Source organism: Palaemon carinicauda, chromosome 38 (assembly GCF_036898095.1).
Source record: "Palaemon carinicauda isolate YSFRI2023 chromosome 38, ASM3689809v2, whole genome shotgun sequence".
Classification (NCBI taxonomy): domain Eukaryota; kingdom Metazoa; phylum Arthropoda; class Malacostraca; order Decapoda; family Palaemonidae; genus Palaemon; species Palaemon carinicauda.
The window spans coordinates 6,620,373-6,640,311 of NC_090762.1; the positions used below are offsets into that span (position 1 = coordinate 6,620,373).

Sequence of the window (19,939 nt, forward strand, 5' to 3'; positions counted from 1 at the left end):
ATGGATCCGTGGTCACTCGTGGTCAGAGAAAGCGAAAGGCATACAGTTCAAGTGGAGGGAGTAGTGGCATACCTAAACAAACAGGTCATACAAAACGACAGAGAAAGGACGAAATCAACTGAAGTAACAAAACAGACAGTTTACGTCATCAAGGAGAGGAATTATGAAACCTACAATTACATCGAGAACAAAGCCAGCAGTAGCAAGGATGTCAAAAAAGATGACATTGAAGACATTGACGATACTCTCTCAAGCATCCTTGTACGTGCCATGCACCGTAAGGCTAAACGGAGGGAGATTGAGGAGATAAGAAAAATGAAGGCCTACGAGTTAGAAAAAAGAAAAATTGAAGAAGAAAAGAAGCAGTGCCTCGAAGCCAAGCGAAAACAATGCAATAAACTAAGGGAGATGAAAGAAGCGCATCAGTTAAGAGTCATGAAGGAAGAACAATGGCGAGCTAGAGAAGTAAGGATTGCCAAACAAAATAGGATGGCTGATGAATTTCGGAAAAAGAAACTTCTTCGACTTTACTTTCAAGTTTTTAAGAAACTCATAATTATAAAGCATGAAAACAGAATCAAGGCTAAAAACCACTACAGACTTAAGCTAGTACAAAGAGTATTTGCAAGACTCATACTTAACAAGGAGCAGGAACAAAGATGGAAGGTCGAAAGGGCAACTAATTTCCACAACATATGCATCCTTGAGAAATTTTTCTCAAGATGGAAACAGGTAACTCTTATCAGAATATTGTAAGTATCATGACCACTTAGACTTTTAATATTTCCTTTTACAATATTTACTTGTTCTGCCAGTGAGTATAACTGATAGACTTCTCACCTCTGGATCAACTAAAACTGATTCTTTAGGTAAAGTCTTAAGGTTTAAATAAATAAAAGTTATGGGTCTCATGACACTTTTCTATGCATGGCTAGTCTTTCTTATTTTTCCTCCTTTTAACCAATATTCTATTCATGGCTGATTAAATGATATTTAAAACGGGTATGAATTCAAAGAATGCAATTATGTTGTCTTGGAATTACGATTTTAAGAGTAACGGTTGACTATCTTTGTCTTTAAATATTAAAATGCATGTGCATGTTTTTACGTTGACTATCTTAAAAATTATCCTTTATATTGAATCAATCATTAGCATTATCAATAATATGATTGACATCATTATTGTTATCATTATTATTCTGATTTTCTTTTTCTTTTTTTATCAGTACTGCAATCTGACAGTAACTGCGCTATTATTATTTTCAGAGAGAATATAGATATTAATGAGTAAATGATCTGTCTTTTACTTCAACAGTGTACATACAGTATAAGCATTCGTTTATGCACTAAGTCTAGGGATATAGCAGGGTTCGTATTTGTTTTCTTGTCATATTCACGTAGTGAAGTTAAGTTGCAATGCGTTTCAAACAGCAGGGTACATCGGCTCACAATCAGGGTTGAAGAATAATTGATAGATGAGGGTTTCATAACTGTATTTACATGAATCTTGGTGGGTCTCTACCCGAGTGTCGAATTCTTATTGGTTGAGAATGCCCCGGGGGCGAAGGTAGTAGCTATGCTCGGAGGTGTGCTCTGAGCCAAATACTGGGCCAAGTAAGTGGATTGTTAGTGAGCCACGTGTGTGAGATTGGTTAGAGGAGATTATATTACAGGCAGGCTGCTGCTCCTATCATTGGTACTGTCATCACAAGCGTAGTCTTCTTTAGTGCTGTATAACTATTTGAAGTTATGGGAGGGTACTCCATTGGAAGGTATTTAGGAGAAACATTTAATACATGGTTTTGACAATAGGTTTCTTCTGCTGGCTCAGCAGGACTTCCAGATTTCTAATACTCCTGCTTTCTAGGGCACTGCCAAGGATTTCTGTATTGTTCACAATGTGTTCTCAAGAAATGGACTTACTGTGAGTTTGTTGACAACATACCTTATAGCACCTTGCTGTATGTGACAGGACAGGTGTTTAGAGAGTTTCATTGTGGTCACTCTGACGTGGCTGGTGGGGCATCCTCGGATATGGCATTAATAACAGCACATTCGGCTTCTTCAGACTATCCTGCACGGGAGGGGCTGGATTATTTTTCATGGCTAAGATCTTGGTGTTAGCGAATTGGTAGTCCAGTAGATTACGAAGTTAAATTCAGTATTCTCTTATCCGGGGAAGATGTTATTCCATGAAATGTTCTTAATGGATCTCTCATCTTCTGGGTAATTCTGGTGCATTATTCCTATGTAGTAAATGTTTACTTTTGTTGCGATGGTCATGTTTCGCTGTTCCGGCCCACATCAAGTGTCAAGGACTTTCTCCATTTCTTGATTGACCAGTCTGTTAGGATACCCATTGTTCCCAAGGACCTGTGTTACACGGTCCAGTTACACATTCTAGTTCCTGCTGAATCGTGTAACATAGGTCCTTGTACAAAATGGGTATCCTGTCAGACAGATCAACCGAGAAATCAAGAAAGCCCACGATACCTGGTATGGGGCAGTGTCAACGGCATTCTTGATTCCTCAATTGATTTGTCTGTTAGGATATCCATTGTTCACAAGAACCTGTTACATTCCAGTTACATAGTCTAGTTTCTAGGGAACAATGTAATACAGGTACTTGTCCACAATGGGTATCCTAACAGACAGGTAAATCGAGAAGTAAAGAAAGCTCTAGACACTTGGTATGGAAAGGAACAGCGAGTAACAACTAGCAAACAAAAGTAAACATTAGCTACATAGGAATAATGCACTGGAATTACCAACAAGATAAGAGATCTATCAAGGATATCGTACGAAACAAAATCTTTCCCGTACAAGAGAATATGGAACTTAACTTCGTAATCTACTACTAATCCACCAAGTCCAAAACCTTGGTTATGAAAAATAACCCAGCTCCTCCATCTTTACCGGAGTCTGTTAGACAAACTCGTTCAGGGCTGAAATTGATGACTGGTCTCCATCTCCGGACGCTTTTTCTACAAGAAATAACCGACTGTAGAAGCCTGGGGACCAGTCCAGGACCTCCTGGAGTTGGCCCAAAAGGACTCTACCTTCGCGGATCCCTTCGCGTAGGAACCTGTCATTGTTTGATGGAGGGTCAGAGGAGAGTGAAAGAGCGGGACCGGCATGATGCAACCCTCTCAAAGAATGGAGACCGACCAAGGCTTGGCCCCGTGGAGCATCCACCACGGCCAACTGTTCTGCAGGCATTTAAAGTGGTACCTCAAACTCCTCACTGGCCAACGTAACAGTTGATCTGGATCATCAATTACAGAACAAAGACTCTCAATCTGAAAGGCCCTGAATCTAGGATCCCCTACTCCCACATTTTGAGTCTTAGTAATAAACTCAGGGACTAAGCTGAATGTCACTTCTCCCCCATTCCTGTGAATGGGTAATGTCGTAGGATAAACCATAAAGTGCAATAACTCTCTCAGCCAAAGCCAACGCAGGTAGGAACACCGTCTTCAAAGTGAGGTGACAATCTGTTGCCTGGCGTAATGGTTCGTAAGAAGCACCCTTCAGGGACTGAAAGACGCGAACCACGTTCCAAGTAGGAGAACTAACTTACCACTGGGGGAAAGTTAGTTCATAACTTCGTATGAGGAGAGATAATTCCAATGAAAAGGAAAGATCAACTCTCTCAAGTCTGAGAGCAAGGCTCAAGGCTGAGCGATAGCCTTTTACCACTAAAACCGAAAGGAGCATTTCCTCCCAAAAACATACAAGGAACTCCGCTATTACTGGAATAGTGGCATCAAGTGAAGAGATGACCTTTCCACAACATCACCCATGGAAAACAGTCCACTTGATCTGGTAGACTGATGCTAAGGATCTCCGTAGAAAGCCATACATCCTTTTTGCAACTTGTTGCGAAAAACCTCTTTGTGAAAGATGCTGGATAGTCTCCAGGCTTGAATACAAAGAGAAGCTACAGCCTTGTGGTAGATGTTAGCCTGTGATTGTTCGAGTAGATCTGGTCGTGTAGAGAGCTCTCTTGGGGGTTCCGTCAGGAGCTGCAGAAGGCCCAGGAACCATTCTGCCTGATGTCCTAGCTGAGCTATGAGCGTCAAGAACAAGTTGTTGGATGCTCTGGTCTTGTTGAGCACCCTTCACATCAGACAGAACGGGGTATAAGGCGTACACATCAATGTTGTCCCACGGTTGTTGGAATACATCTTGCCAGAGAGCCTGATGGTTTGGGACTGGGGAACAGTAGAGAAGGAGCCTGAAATTCAGGGACATTGTGAACAGATCCAAAGCCGGGAAACTCCCATAAAGTCAGGACTTTTGCTGGCTATCAGATAATTAAAAGACCAATCAGAGCCCACTATCTGCACCTCTCTGTTAAAATTGTCAGTGAGAACATTCTCCTTGCCAGGAATGAAGCAAGCTGATACGGAAACCAAATTGTCTTCTTCCAGGAGTGACGCACCAGGAACTGCTGGAAATGCTAGAACTGTTGGAGGGCTAGAAAGGCTACCCTCATCTCTAGGATATTTATATGCTGGTACCTTTCGGACTGAGACCATAGCCCTGAGGCCGTATGGTGCAGCATGTGGGCCCCCCACCATTCTTTTGATGCATCTGTGTAGAGCACCAATTTTGGGGGAGGGACGAAAAGATCTATCCCTCTGAGGAGGTTCTCGTCTGTCACCCACCACTAAAGATCCACTAGTTGTTCTAGTCGCATAGGAACTAGTTATTCTGGAGAGTTGAAACACTGACAACAATTGGCCTTCACCTGCCACTGAAGGGATCCAATCCTTAGGCAACCGTTAGGAACTAGACGGACCAGGGATGCTAGGTGACCTAGGAGACACAACCACTGTTGGGTTGGAAGCTCTTCTCGTCTGAGGAAGGGTATTACTACCTCCCTCAGCCTCCGTATCCTATCATCTGATGGAAAAACTTTCTGAAGGTTGATGTCTCTCATCATACCCAGGTATACTAGTCTTTGTGAGGGGAGCAGGGATGATTTCTCGGGGTTTATCGTGATCCCCAGATCCTGACAAAACTTGAGAAGTCTGTCTCGGTGTTGAAGAAGGGTCGCCACTGAGTCTACTAGGATCAGCCATTTGTCGAGGTATCTTAAGAGACAAATGCCAATTTTGTGAGCCAGAGACGATACTAGGGCGAACTCCCCTGTGAAGACCCGGGGTGCTGTTTAAAGACTGAATCACAGTTCCTTGAACTGGTATTGCCTGTTCTTGTGTATGATCCAGAGATACTTCTTTGAAGACGGATGGATTGGGATCTGGAAGTATGGATCTCACTGCCTGAATGACTGTGCCTGCCGTCTCCATCTTGAATGAAGTTTGAAGAACAAACTTGTTCAGAGCTGAGAGATCGATGACTGATCTCCAGCCTCCGACGTCTTTTTCACAAGAAAAAGTCAACTGAAGAAGCCTGGAGAGCGGCCTTCTTCAACATGGTCTGGACTTCGGCCACAAGGGCCAGGCCCATTGTGGATCCCGTCACATAGGAGCTCGATGGAACTGGATCCCAAGTCAGAGAAAGAAGAAATTGAGGTACCCTAAACGTATTACAGAGATTGTTCAAGGCTCGGCTCCGTGCTGCTGCCACCTGTGCCAGGAACGTTGCAGGCATCCCACAACTAATGGGCCTGCGAGAGGATTGCCCTCCCTCTTGGGAGCAACCTTTGCCGCTTCCCCTCCCACCTTTACCTCCTCTGGAGGGTTTGGGACCCTTTGGATCCTGACACGGTTTCAAGGACCATGCTGTCCTGCTGGTCAAGGTTTTAGTGTTCTGTGGTTGTTTCAAGGTAGATTGAGAAGCGCTACTATATGACCATGATGTAAGGGCCCTATGGAGGACGGAGTACTGGTTGGACTTCCTCCAACGGTCAGCAGTCCTCTTGACCTCTTCCAGTTCAAATAATGCCGATCCATCGAGGGTAGTCTTGGAGCCTGGAGATCTCTGCCTTAGGAACCTTTCAATCACTGCATCCTTTCTCCTAAGAATTACATTTGCTCACAGGTTAGCAACCTGGTGAGAGAGGAATTCTATGGTCAGAGAGCTAGACAAGTGAAAGGTCTCCATAGACTTCCTTCTCGATTCCTTTGACCAGTCCTCAGATCGAACAAGGTGACCCACTGATTGAGCCACGAGGTAGCCTGCATGTCATACTTCGCAACCCTTTCTACTGTATGTTAAGGATCTCAGATGCCGAGAGCCCCGAAAGTCTCTTGAATGGAACTCCTCTTAAGTGAGCCCCAATAGAAGTATCCAAAGGCAAAGCCGGAAGGGGCTTGTCTGTGACCTCATAGTACCTCTTCTGCTGGACGAGAGAAAGAGGAAGAAGCTTAGATGACGAGCTTGCTCTAAGAGAGCTAGAGGAGCCAGCGATCTGGGAGAACACCTTCTTCCTGGCAGCTGTCAACCCTTCGTCCAGGGCAGGGCTACAATGGCCTTAGAGGGTCTAAAGGTTCCATACACATGGTCTAAGACCGTGTCTTTGCCTTCTTGAGGGGCTGTCACCGGATTGGTTAAACCATTGATAGCCCTCATACAGGCCAGAAACTGCCAGAAGACGTAATCGGACTCTCTCTTCTCAGCTTCTGAGTTAAACTTAGGAATGGTAGCCCTTGGGAGGTCTTCATTCTCAAAGTCCATTTCTTCATCCACCTCCATGCTCTCACCCTTAGGAGCCTGGGGTGGGTCGAGGTTATCAACTGGGCAGACGTCACCTGTGGACATTCCTGCCACGGGGGATGGAACTTTGGATCTTTCTTGCAGGAGAGCTGCGGTGCATGCTCTGGAGTTCCTGGGCACCGTCTTTATATCTTTAGGTTATCTGCAAGGTGGCACATATTCCTTCAGCAATGAAGGTCTAAAAGGATCTGGTCGTCTCATAGAGATCTGAACCTCTCTTGCATGAGGTCCCTCATCTTCTGGAGGTGGTCTGGAGATGGGGAGAAGTTCCAAGGGAACGACCTCTATCAGCGAAGGCCTGTACAAAGGCATGAGGTTGATCACATGTGGGGAATCTAAGCCTCGTCTCAACTGAGGATGATATAGGTCGGCCAGAGGCGCAGTAGGTTTTGCCATCCTTCTCCAATTCTTGGTAGGAATTCCAATCGCGAGAAGTCCTGTTGGATGCATGACATTCCTATCGCAGCGCCGCAAGGGTCTCTTGATAGGCAAGACAAACATTGTGGGTTCTGGAGCCCTAAGGGTAGCTAATCTCTTCCTAGGGTCAGACGGAAAAGATTTAGAGGCAAAGGAGACTGACCTTATCTAAGGGGATCCTTGGCATGGAAACCACGGTGGGCTTTTGCATAGAAGACCGAGAAGGGGGAATGGTCCTCTGTCCCTGCTGAGTCTTATCCACCATCGCCTGCCTGATGGCTTTGATCAGGGTATCGAACCATGTAGATTGCTTTCCCACAGTTGGAACGTCCAGAGTGTCTTTCAGGAAAAGGAAGAGGGCGTTTCCTTGGGGGAACAATCTCTCAGAACCTGAAACTACAGGGAAGAAGATAGCCTACCTAGGTCAAGACATACAGGCATTAGCAGATCTTACTGGGTGGTTCTACAAGGGCAATTAAGAAAAATCGCGACGCCCACATACTTGTTGTGCGGTTCTCTGAACCCTTCTAGAAAAGGAATAGGGTGTCCACCTCTTGCCGGCGACACCTGTTGTGGTGCAGGCTGATCTCGAAAGGGACCCTGCCTCAAAATCCCAGGTGTAGGATCGAATTCACTTGCAATGCGCAGGAATCATGTGTGGGAGGGGGTGAGCGTGCACGAGATGTCCCAGAAGAATAATGTGCAGGCGAGTAACGAGAACGTGTTGGCGAGCGACGAGTAGACGAGTGACACATTAGTGTATGCCTTGTTGGAGTGTAACGCGTTGGAGTGTGACGTGTTGGAGTATGGCATTTTGGCGTATGATGCGCTGGAGCGTGACGTGAGGGGGAGGGATACGTAGGAGAGTGATGCATGATGCATAGGAGATCTGTGAGAAGATCGACGAGAAGGCAATTGACAAGCTGGCGAGTAGACAGTTGGGGAGCGCTGGAGAGCATTGAGATGAGCGTCGCTCTGGAGAGAGTCCTTTAGAGGGGAATATCTAATAACAGGTCTGGATGAAAAGTGGTGAGCTGGCAAGGGACACAATGGCGAGTGACGCGCTAGTGAGCAGCGGTAACAAGATGGCTAGTACTAGTGAGAGTAGCGTGAAGTTCCTGAAGGGTGATCAGGCGAGAGACGATCACAAGCTGTCGAGTGGTGATCAGTAGTGACGATCACAAGATGACGAGTGACAAGCATGGGCCAGCAAATAACGTTCACGAGAGGAGCTTTGATCATGAACAAGAGATGGGTGAGAAGATCATTGATCACAAGCAGGATATAGGTGAGAAGATCGTCAATCTCTAGGAAAAGAGCGCTGAAAACTTACAAGGGCTTGGGCGAACGTCTGGCAGTGAGTAAGGGACTACTATCCTTGAAGAATGAAGAGATACTTGGGTGACGAGCGGTCTCCTCGTCAGCAGCAGGTCGACGACGGGCCGACGAGCAGGAGCGCTGAGCTGGTTGGTGCACACAGATAGCAGCGACAGAAGAAGGCAAGTGATGGGCCTTGCAGACAGCGTGAGAGTCAATCTCCACACCTGCAGGAGGGAATTGCACGACGGAGGATGCTGGAGAATGATTCATCTGGGCCCCACACTGAAGAACATTGACTAGAAAAGCCGTGGAAGGAGGCCTGGCAATACAGTGAACCCTCGCTACTTCGCGGTTCGACCATCGCGGATTCACCACTTCGCGGATTTTTTCCATAACCCATATATATACAGTAATATATATATATATATATGTATGCATGTATTTATGTATATATGTAGGTATGTATATGTGTATATATATAAATATATATATATATATATACACACACACACACACATATATATATATATATATATATATATATACATATATATATATATATATATATATATATATATATATATATCTAAAGTAGGAAGATGTGATGTAGTTCTAAGAGAAAAGTATGGGAAATATGTCTGGGTAATAAGCAAAGCTCTACCTCCAGTTTGTTTCTTCATTATGATCAGAGATAAATGTAAACAAAACATTGGTTGCCATTTTTTATCGTGCTTTTTAGCGTGTTTAGGAAATGCATGATATAAAATCACCTTTAATATTTGTGCCTGTTTTAGTTTAGGGTACTGTAGTACATGCATTAAGTGTTCTGTACATTAAAGGGTAGTTTGTTAACAGAACTACGTACAAGGGAAGGTTTTAAAAGTCTGAATATACATGTTGAATAAATAGGTAAATATGGTGTCACTACTTCGCGGATTTTCACCTATCGCGGCCGCGACTGGAACCTATCTACCGCGATAAACGAGGGTTCACTGTACACAGTGACGGCCAAACCTGTAAAAGGTCAGATAAAGAAAAGGTCTCTCCTAAAGGCGAGGGTGATGTTGCCTTGCTAAGAGAGGCAGCAACATCCCCGTAACCCTGAAGTTAGCAGGTCTACGCTTCTACTTGACCATCCCTCGAGGGGGATTGAGGGAACAGGAGTTTCGGGAGGAGATCGAAGGGTCAAGGAAAAAGTCTGAAGATACTTATTCGCCCTCCAGGTGGATCCCCAAGGAGAAGAGTCCCTCTTGGACTTCTTTTTGCACCTATGTCTAACTCTCTCCCACTGGGAGGCAGACCACTCCCTACACTCATCGCATGTGTCGTATTGGTCGCAGCGTCGCTCCCTGCAGTTCGGACATATGGAATGCGGGTCGGTATACACCGCAAATATTAAGGTCCCGCAGGCGCGACCCACAGGCTCAGGACAAATCCATATAGGGGCACAGAAGAAACACAAACACCTGAAAAGGGAAAGGAATAAAAGGCAATGGTCGAGTCTTATGAGGATCAGACAGTGGACATGTCCGTTCTTCTCAAAGCCAAAATCAAAAGTGGCAAGAATACATTGGTGTGTGAGTGAGAGGGGTAGCTGGCAACCCCTGCTACCCCTCATCAACTAATGGTTTGGGTAATTGCCAACTCGCTTTAAAGTCTCAATGGCTAGTCTTCCGGTTTCGCCAAAAGATAATCTTATATATAACGTAGGGTTTGTACGAGTGTCGAGATAAAAGTATAAAGAAGAAGACTGCTGTTACATCACCAAACCTTGATGTTACTGTTATAAGAAGCTAATTTCATGCTAATGTAGGTAATTGTTAAGATTTGCAACCAATGATTCTTGATGATGAGAAACCTTCAACTTCATACAGATTGCAATAATAATGAGATATTCATCTTTTAATGAATTGTTAACTTACAATAATTGCACTTGCATGCAGAGATACAGAATGGAATGTTGTACATTATATATGGGACTAAGTCTTAGAGCCAAAGAATAGAAACCAAAGAGTCATTCAGCACTAGATATTCATGGTCAAGTAAAGTGAAATCATAACACAAACGATGAATTAGTAGAGATATAATTTCAAGAAGCTGTAAATAAAGACCAAGAACTAAAAATATTTGTAAAGATGAAGAATGGATGTATCAGAAAAATCACAAGTTTCAAAAGTAATTTGTAATTTTCCTAGCTATAAAAAACTAAGTCCTTTAGTAGGGGTAAGATTCTGGCAAATGCTAGTAACAGCCAATGAAAAATTATTGAGGTTCTGGCTAACAGCACACAGTATCCTTTGGTGGTCTGGATCTGACAGCGTGAACAGCCTTCATTTTGATTCTGCCTAAGACTTGCGGGGTTGGATGCAACAGAAAAAGAAACCTAAAGGACTTTGGTTTGTACTATATAGTTAGGAAAAATACAAATTAATTTTAATATTTGTGATTTGTTCCAGCAAGAATACAAACCTTTGTCCTATACCAGGGAAGTCATCCTTACGAGGGAGGAAGTCTCGCTCGCCCAACTGGTTGGTTAGTAGCCTGGGATATCGATGCTCAGTCTGGTAAGAGGAGCAGAACAAAGGATCCTTGCACCCCGTGACCCATGGCTATATGACCTAATGCATTGTGGCCCAAGTGTTTTTCACACAAGAATCTATCTTCTGTGGGAACAATGTTCCTATTAAGGACTAATATAAGTACAGTACTGTGACAGGTTTACCTTAACTGACACACTCCCCGTGGAAAGAGTGTGGGGATTTTACACTTTTACTGAAAGTAAAATAACTACCTGTTATTATCATGCTCACCTGCATTAGTGTCCATTCCAGCTCTACAATATTCCATCAGCGGGTCCCATGAGAAGGGAGGAAGGGAAAGAGGGAAAAGGACCAATTCTTACTCTTAAACCTTAAAATATGATTTTAAAATATCTTAGACATGATGCAGTTGTGTCCTCAAAAGAGCAAGGCTTACTATATCATTTGTCGGGCAGCTACCACAGGTCCGATGGTGAATGTACCCAAGGACCTGTGGGAGAAATCCCAAAGATGGTGTGCCATGGTAGTCTGTATCTTCAAGATGCCTGCCTTCAACACGTGGCCAATTGAATGGTTCTTTCTGAAGACTAAATTTGTACCAATCTCAATGACTTCATGAGCTCTAGGAGGGGCTGAGGCTGATGGATCTTGCCCTTATTCTCTGAAAGCTCTACTGACCTCTTCTCGTAGCCAGAAGTAGATGGTATTTCTGGAGATTTTCTTCTTTGTTCTCCCCATGCTAGCAAAGAGACTCGTTCGTTCGTGGAACTTCAATGCCCTTACAGACACAAAAGGCAAGTCGTCAGGATTATTGGTTGTCTCCTTCAGCGAACAAATGAAAATGAGATCTGTCCCCACCAATGGGAATGTGACACTAAGTAGGACAGCCCATACAGCTACTCGAAGCTTTTTTGTTGAAGCTTAGGCTAAAAGAAACACTATCTTCAGAGTGAGATCCCTATACTATACAGTATGTGACTTTAATCAAGGGTTCACAGGGAGCCTTCTGGGGTGAACAAAGGACCCTGGTCACATTCTAAGGTGGGAGGTTTTATTTCCCAAGCAGAACAAGATTGTTCAAAATTACATGAAAAAGCTAATAATTTCCTTGAGGAAGAGAGGTTGACTCCTCTTAATCTGAAGACTTGGTTCAAGGCTGAGTGATAGCTTTTAACAGCCAAAACAGAGAAGTTTTCATCTCGCAGGTACACCAGAAAAACTGCAACTAGTGGAACAGAGGCTACGAGTGGAGAAGCATTTTTCCTACAATGCCAATCAATGAAGACTGCCTACTTTCCTTGATAGACTGCTATTGACAACTTTTAGAGGTATCCAGATACCTGTAGTAGATATGCAGTTGGTCACAAAAGGCTTTTTCTCAGAAGAGATGTTGGATAACCTCCAAGTGTGAAAAAACAGCCAGTCCAGTGCACTATGGTATTTCTTCTTCATCTGTGGCTGACATAGGGGGTTGTGCCAAGTTGGGAGCTCTCTTGGAACTTCTGTCATTAGACTTAGAAGGTTTAGGTTCCACTCTGCATGCAGCCATTTCGGTGGCACAAGTAATTTAGAGATTGGCCGTGATGATAGCTTTGCTGATCACTTTCCACATGAGACAAAATGGTGGGAAGGTGTAGATGTCGAGGCCATCCCACAGGTATTGAAATACATCCTCTAGTGCCACTGCTTGGTCCAGAAATGGTGAGCAATACAGAGTGAGTTTATTGTTGAAGTGAGAGGTAAATATCAGAACCCCACAAACTCAGGAGTTTCCTTGCCATTAGAGGATTCAAAGAGCATTCTGACCTCTCTATTTGTTTGCAACAACTTAGATTGTCGGAGGTTATGTTTCGCTTCCCTGGGATGAAATGTGCCAACAGGGTTACTCTGTTGTCCTTCGACCATGAGTGCCTTCTCACTGCTAACTGGCTAAAGGGGCGAGAAAATTACCTCCTTTGCTTGTTAACATAAGCCACAACAGTGGTGATGCCACTCATTAACATTACTCAGTGGCCTTTGGCTATCTACTGGAAATGTATCAGAGCTTGGTATGCTGCTTTCAGTTCCAAGATGCTTATATGGGACTTCTTGTCTACATCCTCTGTCTACAGATCTGACGTACACGACCAGTGGTGTAACTGGGGGGAAGCCTGCAGCACTGAAATTGCTGCTTCCTCAATACTCAGGACCTCCGATGACAAAAAAAAGTGATGATTGTTGTGTGAGCCTTTCCACTGACATTCCCAGGGTTAGGGTCGCTACCTCTGGGTCTAAGGGAAGAGGTGAAGGACTAGTTTCCTCTGTCTCATAGAATTTCCTTTGCTTAAAAAATAAAAAAAAAAAAAAACAGTAGGAATTAGCTTTGAGGAGCGAGCCACTTGCAGGGAGTCTTTGGTTGCAGAAATTACAACTCTAGCTTCTGGATGGTCTTCCTGGTCTGACAAAACCATGGCAACTCAGGGTGGTGCATCAAGGAGTCCTAAGACCCTCTAGAAGAATCAAGGGTCTCACCTTAGCAGGACCTCATGAGTCGGCGACATGGGAATTCTTAACGGGATCGGGGGAGACGTCTTACCTTCTTCAGAGATGTCATATCATAAGATTCTAGAGTCTCGTAGATGGCACCCATTTATTCTTCAACTTTGAAACAATATCCTTCCTCTCCCTGACCTTCTTGCCCATGGAAAATGGAGAGGTCGGAGGACACATAATGTTTGGAGGCAAGTTTCCATCTCATGCGGGAAATCGGGGTCCAGATATGGTTGTGGTGATGGTTCATAAGTTGATTCATAAGATTGGAGTGATGGCTCTTAGGTCAATTTCTCAACCCTCTCTGATAAACAATTTCTATAGGAGAGTCTATATTCACTCGTTAACTTCAGTAGCTCCTCTCTAGGGTCTGTAGGATGTCGTTCCCCTTTCTTAACATTTCAGAGGAGCAACTCACATTTCTGATGAACTTTTAAGAGCCTTGGGGAGTAACACTTCCTTAGGGTATGGCACACCTTTATAATCCTTCATGGGAACAACGAAGAACTCTGAGGGGGAATCGAGTTGGCATTCTCTTCTGTCAACACGCAACTCTGGGGACCTAGGTTGGTGCTCTCTTTTTTTATCTATCAAAACCATTGGAAAATGGGGAAAAGGCACTGGGCGGTCACCAGACGGAGCAGTTTTCTTTTGTACCTTTCTCTTATAAAGAACTTCGAGAAGCGTTTCATCCAAATGTCTCCTCTCTTTAGCTCAGATTATTCTTTGAGGAGGCTTCTTCTCCTATGGTGGAATCCATTCAAAATTAAACTGAGTGCACACCTGAGGTTGTGGCTGAGGGTTGTGCGCCTGTGACTGAGGGTTGTGAGCCTGTATCTGAGGGTTGCATGCCTGTGGCTAAGGATCACATGCTCGTGGTTAAGGATTGCGCACTGCTGGGTTACATGCGCCTGCATGTTTCTCATACCCAAGTGAAGCCTTATTTGCCTGAGGTTCACTCTGTCTGTGGTGCACTGCCACTGGATGGCAATCCTTAATCTTACATGGCTCTGGAATATTCGTAATCAGATCTCTCGGAACTGAAGACTGAAGAAATATAGGAGTGCTCTTTGATGGTTTAATAGCCAAACCTGTATGCTCACCTGGGCTATTGCCCAAAAAACTGCTTACAGCACCCAGAGAGGATTAGGCAGAGAACTCATGCACAAAGTCTTTGTTATAAGATCCAATGCAAAGAGGGCGATGGCAAACAAGTACACTTCTCATCCCAGCCGGAGCAGGTTCAACGCTCTGGACATCCATAACTGAAGACTGGGGTTCATCCGCAAGAGGAGACCTCTCTGTTGCTGGAGGATCTACTGTCTTGGGAGCTTGCACGCTAATGCAAAGGTTGTCGGTCTTTTTCAATTTGTCCTCCAAAGAATTGACCGATGAAGGGCTGGACTGGGGAGTTTTGGTGGTCAGACTTTCCCGACCTCAAGGATGAACCGCAGGCAGAATTATTATTATTATTATTACTATCCAAGCTACAACCCTAGTTGGAAAAGCAAGATGCTATAAGCCCATGGGCTCCAACAGGGAAAAATAGCCCAGTGAGGAAAGGAAATAAGGAAATAAATAAATGAAGAGAACAAATTAACAATAAGTCATTCTAAAAACAGTAACAACGTCAAAACAGACATGTCATATATAAACTATTAACAGCATCAAAAACAAATATGTCATAAATAAACTATAAAAGACTCATGTCCGCCTGGTCAACAAAAAAGCATTTGCTCCAACTTTGAACTTTTGAAGTTCTACTGATTCAACCACCCGATTAGGAAGATCATTCCACAACTTGGTAACAGCTGGAATAAAACTTCTAGAGTACTGCGTAGTATTGAGCCTCGTGATGGAGAAGGCCTGGCTATTAGAATTAACTGCCTGCCTAGTATTACGAACAGGATAGAATTGTCCAGGGAGATCTGAATGTAAAGGGTGGTCAGAGTTATGAAAAATCTTATGCAACATGCATAATGAACTAATTGAACGACGGTGCCAGAGATTAATATCTAGATCAGGAATAAGAAATTTAATAGACCGTAAGTTTCTGTCCAACAAATTAAGATGAGAATCAGCAGCTGAAGACCAAACAGGAGAACAATACTCAAAACAAGGTAGAATGAAAGAATTAAAACACTTCTTCAGAATAGATTGATCACCGAAAATCTTGAAAGACTTTCTCAATAAGCCTATTTTTTGTGCAATTGAAGAAGAAAGAGACCTTATATGTTTCTCAAAAGTAAATTTACTGTCGAGAATCACACCTAAAATTTTGAAAGAGTCATACATATTTAAAGAAACATTATCAATACTGAGATCCGGATGTTGAGGAGCCACCGTCCTTGACCTACTTACAATCATACTTTGAGTTTTGTTAGGATTCAACTTCATACCCCATAATTTGCACCATGCACTAATTCTAGCTAAATCTCTATTAAGGGATTCACCAACCCTAGATCTACTTTCAGGGGATGGAATTGATGCAAAGAGAGTAGCATCATCTGCATATGCAACAAGCTTGTTTTCCTCTTACTCCGAAATCTTGCCAACTGGGAGGACGTCCACTCCCTGCCCACATCATATGGGGTGTAAAAAGTGAAGCGGTGCCCTCTACACATAAGAAACAAAGGGTGAGGATTAACCTAAACCTTAATCACAACCTCTGTACCATGGTCTTCCACTGTCTTGAGCTAGAGTTCCCTTGCTTGAGGATATACTTCGGCACACTGTTCTATCTTATTTTTTTTGCCTTTGTTTTTTAAAAGAGAGTGCTAGAAATAAGAATGAATGACGAGCAATTGTGACGCAGTTCTGGTAGGCCTTGCTGCTTCCTCCAGCGCCTTGGTGATTGCTGAAGTAGCAGCAGTAGGGGATTCAGTGTATGAAACTTCATCTGTGATGGATAACGGGGGAGGTTGGGCTGTAGCACCCAAGCAGTACTAGCCAAACTTGGCTGAATCCCTCGTCAGGCTGGGAGGAGCGGAGAGAGAAAAGGTCCCCTTTTGTTCACTTGTTTGATGTTAGCTATACCTCCATTTATTCTATGGTTATTATTCTTAAATTATTTTATTTTAACTGTTAATTACTTCTCTTGTAGTTTATTTATTTCATTTCCTCACTGGGGTATGGGTATTTTCTATGTTGGAGCCCTTGGGCTTATAGTATCTTGCTTTTCCAACAAGGGTTGTAGCTTAGCAAGTAATAATAATAATAATAACAAAAAAAGTTCTACAGCAATGATCAGATAGTCTTGAACATGTTCCTTCACACTTTTACCTGTACTGAAATGAGAAAAAGAGATGAAACTAGAAAGAGATAAAATAGAAAAACTTCAGGCCGGTTGGACAGCATCGAGAACATGCCTATTCAGTCCAACGGCTCAGAATCAGAATGGAGGCTATGTGAGCTGTCAGACCCTGACCACAAGTGGATACTGGCTGCCGGTTGCCAGAACCTCAATAATTTTTCATTGGCCATTACCAGCTTTCACCAGAATCTTACCCCTACTAAAGGACGAAGATTTGTATTAGTGTAGGAATAAACTGTAGATATGGAAGTGGTATGATGAAGTTGTGATGGAAGGCCCAGGATGTCATGGAAAAAGGTAATGGATTAAGACATAGTCCTGAGTGGAGTTTAGGATGACTTAGAACAGGTTAATAGACAATGAAACGAACTCATTTCAAGTTTAACACCATAAAGGAAAAATATCAAAATATGTTTATGACAATGATAATAATGAAAAACAACACAGTTTAAGTCTAAATCGCACTTTGAAGTCATATTACAGCCTCTGTTAAATCCATGAGCATCAGAAGGAAGGGATAAGACTGAGCAGTAAATAATTTACTATCAATTAAGGAATAGTGTACTTAAGGCTATCTCAGGTAGAGGGTAGTGTAGCATCAGGTAAAAGTTACAATTCAAAAGCTCTAATTTCATGACTAACTAGAGGCATGCTTATGCTTAAAGAATTCTTTTAATTATATTTTTTTCAAGTAAATTTTACATAATACACTTATGACCTAATTTTTCTGCTAGTAACTGTAAGCAATGATATTAATTTTATGCTTTCTCTCTTATGTTCGCTTATCTATAATGACATTCAAAAGTTGGTTGAAGTAAGACATGACCAACTTCAAACTGCCACCCGGCACCACAGCAATATCCTCCTTCGCCGTTATTTGTGGATATGGAAATGGTGGGCAACTGACTCCCTACTTCACAGACGCACACAGATCCAATATGCACGAGAGCACTACAGGAGGTATTAAAGTTTGGTTATAGTGTAAAATTATCATATTCTTTAAATTTTCTTAATGTTTAAATGACTCAACAGCATTGTTTTCACTCTTAGCAATTGGATATATGCATCAATCTTATTTATGTTTATAAGTATTTCTCATTACTGATCTCTTTGGTATCACTCGCACAGGCAACTGTTACAAAAGGGAATGACTCACTGGAAGTCTTACATGGAATACAAGAAAAAGAAACGAAGAGAAAATACAATAGGAAGTCGTTTGCGAACACGAGTCAAAGATGTCCTCCCTGACTTTTCTCCTTCTTCAACAGACGATGATGATGATGATGATGATGATGACAATGACAAAAAAGAAAATGAAAGATGGGAAGCAATAGTCTCTGTAATGACTCTTTAAAATCAATTTTAAAACATACCTAATTCTTACCCTCAACATACCAGAGAGTACAGCAGTTTAAGGGGAGCTTCCATCAGGTTTGTATAAAAAAAAACTTCCAAATACTTTACTGTACTCAGCAACATCAGCACCAGGATTTCTACTCCTCAATAAAAAATGTAATTTTGAATTTATTATTAGTTTTCTAATACTCACCTTCACAATAAATATCTGCCAATAGATCTTACAGCAACAATTTGGTTCTAATTTAATTTTCTCTGTAATCTACTTACATAAGTATAATATGCACAGTAAGTTGAGAATTATATAGGATATAATCATCTATCAGATAATTATAGTTTTCATGTTAATCAATGATAGAACTGTCTATGATTATACAGTATTAATTTACAGCAATGAACAGGTGAATGTACATAGCATAGTAACATTCTAATAATTGTCTATGCATGTCGTTTGCTAGTTATCAAGCCACCATGTTTCTTTTGGCCATCACTTTTCTGACAACAGCGATCCACTGACTCGCATTTTTTAGTCGAGTGACCTAAAAAGCAATAGCAGAGCAATGTAAGGCGATCAAGAGCACTCGGGACTCGTATAGTATCATTCCTGCAAACCAAATGGGTAGTACCCTGTTACACCACCAAGAAATGCCACTTCTGATCTTCTGCAAGTGTAGGGAAGACCTGGTCCTACATAATCATTTATAGTGAGGTAGGTGTGAGGCCATCTGATGTTGATTGTGCTGATGAGTATTAGAAAACTAATTTTGAAATTAAAATTGTAATTCTCTAATATTCAAAAGCACAGTCAATATCTGCTGATTCCCCATATTTAAGATAAGAGGAAATGATCAGTATGATGCTAGGAAGGTTGCCTGTTTGACTTGTGACGACTTGGTGTATCACAGCATGATCGTCAGTTTATCAGTCAGTCCCCATGTTAGGGCTAAGTTCATAGGGGCTACTGCCTCGGCACTTTCTATGGTTGCTCTGATCACAAAGCCACAGGTATAGTGGTTCCCAACTGTTTGGTCATGTTTCAGACACTCATGACATTGTGAAAGAGGTCCTGTACTCAACAATCTAGACCCTCCAAGGTATCTATTCTGTTAAAGGGGTTCGATTGGTATCCTGCATTCAACAATCTAGGCTCTTCAAAGTGTCACTTCCACCGAAGGAATTTAATTGATGATGCATGAGGACTTGCACTGAATGATCTCTACCTCTCAAGGTGTCACTCCCATTGAGGTAGTATGGTATGCTTTCACAGTTCCATCTCCCAAGTCAAGTAGTGGAGGGGGAACAGCGACCACAGTAGCTAATCAATGACTCCACCCACCACCACAATGGGACAAAAGGAATGGACATTATTACATACTAACTCTACTGTAAATCATTCAAGTATAATGATGCAAAAACAGAGTTGGACTTCCACATCAAAGCCTTCAGGATGGAAAACATTGATGTGTTGGTTAAAAATGTACAAAAATAGCCATGCCCCTAATACTGTGGGGTCCCGATGCTCCCTCTTAATTTCAAGAAATTGGACGATGGCCATGATGCCTGCCCAATAACCCGTCTAAGAAGTAAGGCCATCGGATTCTTTGACATGGCTTGCTCGGGCGTTTAGGACAGTCAAAGGGAGATCTAGGATGTAGCCAGATCAGTTTCGTCCTGTCTGCGAAGTAACACTGAGCTCTTACTGGCTTACTAAGCCCAAGTCTCTCTCCGTTGTCCCTACCCACTCTCTCTGAGAGAGGAAGAGGACTGTTGACTGATTCTG

At 42.7% G+C, this 19,939-nt stretch overlaps 1 protein-coding gene across 1 annotated transcript; it reads left to right on the forward strand.

Moving 5' to 3' along the window:
* On the forward strand, positions 1–18,291 carry LOC137630407 (coiled-coil domain-containing protein 191-like). The gene is made up of 3 exons (XM_068361859.1): positions 1–732; positions 17,609–17,763; positions 17,932–18,291. Exons 1-3 carry the CDS (start codon positions 1–3, stop codon positions 18,155–18,157), a joined length of 1,113 nt encoding a protein of 370 aa, XP_068217960.1. The 3' UTR covers positions 18,158–18,291.
* Positions 18,292–19,939: the final 1,648 nt, after the last annotated feature.

What these genes read in the sequence shown, in the direction of transcription:
- LOC137630407 (XM_068361859.1), top strand. Translation starts at nt 1, where the DNA reads ATGGATCCGTGGTCACTCGTGGTCAGAGAAAGCGAAAGGCATACAGTT. An exon ending in TTTTCTCAAGATGGAAACAG is followed by an intron (nt 733 to 17,608) that starts GTAACTCTTATC and finishes GACATTCAAAAG; the next exon opens with TTGGTTGAAGTAAGACATGA. An exon ending in GCACGAGAGCACTACAGGAG is followed by an intron (nt 17,764 to 17,931) that starts GTATTAAAGTTT and finishes TCACTCGCACAG; the next exon opens with GCAACTGTTACAAAAGGGAA.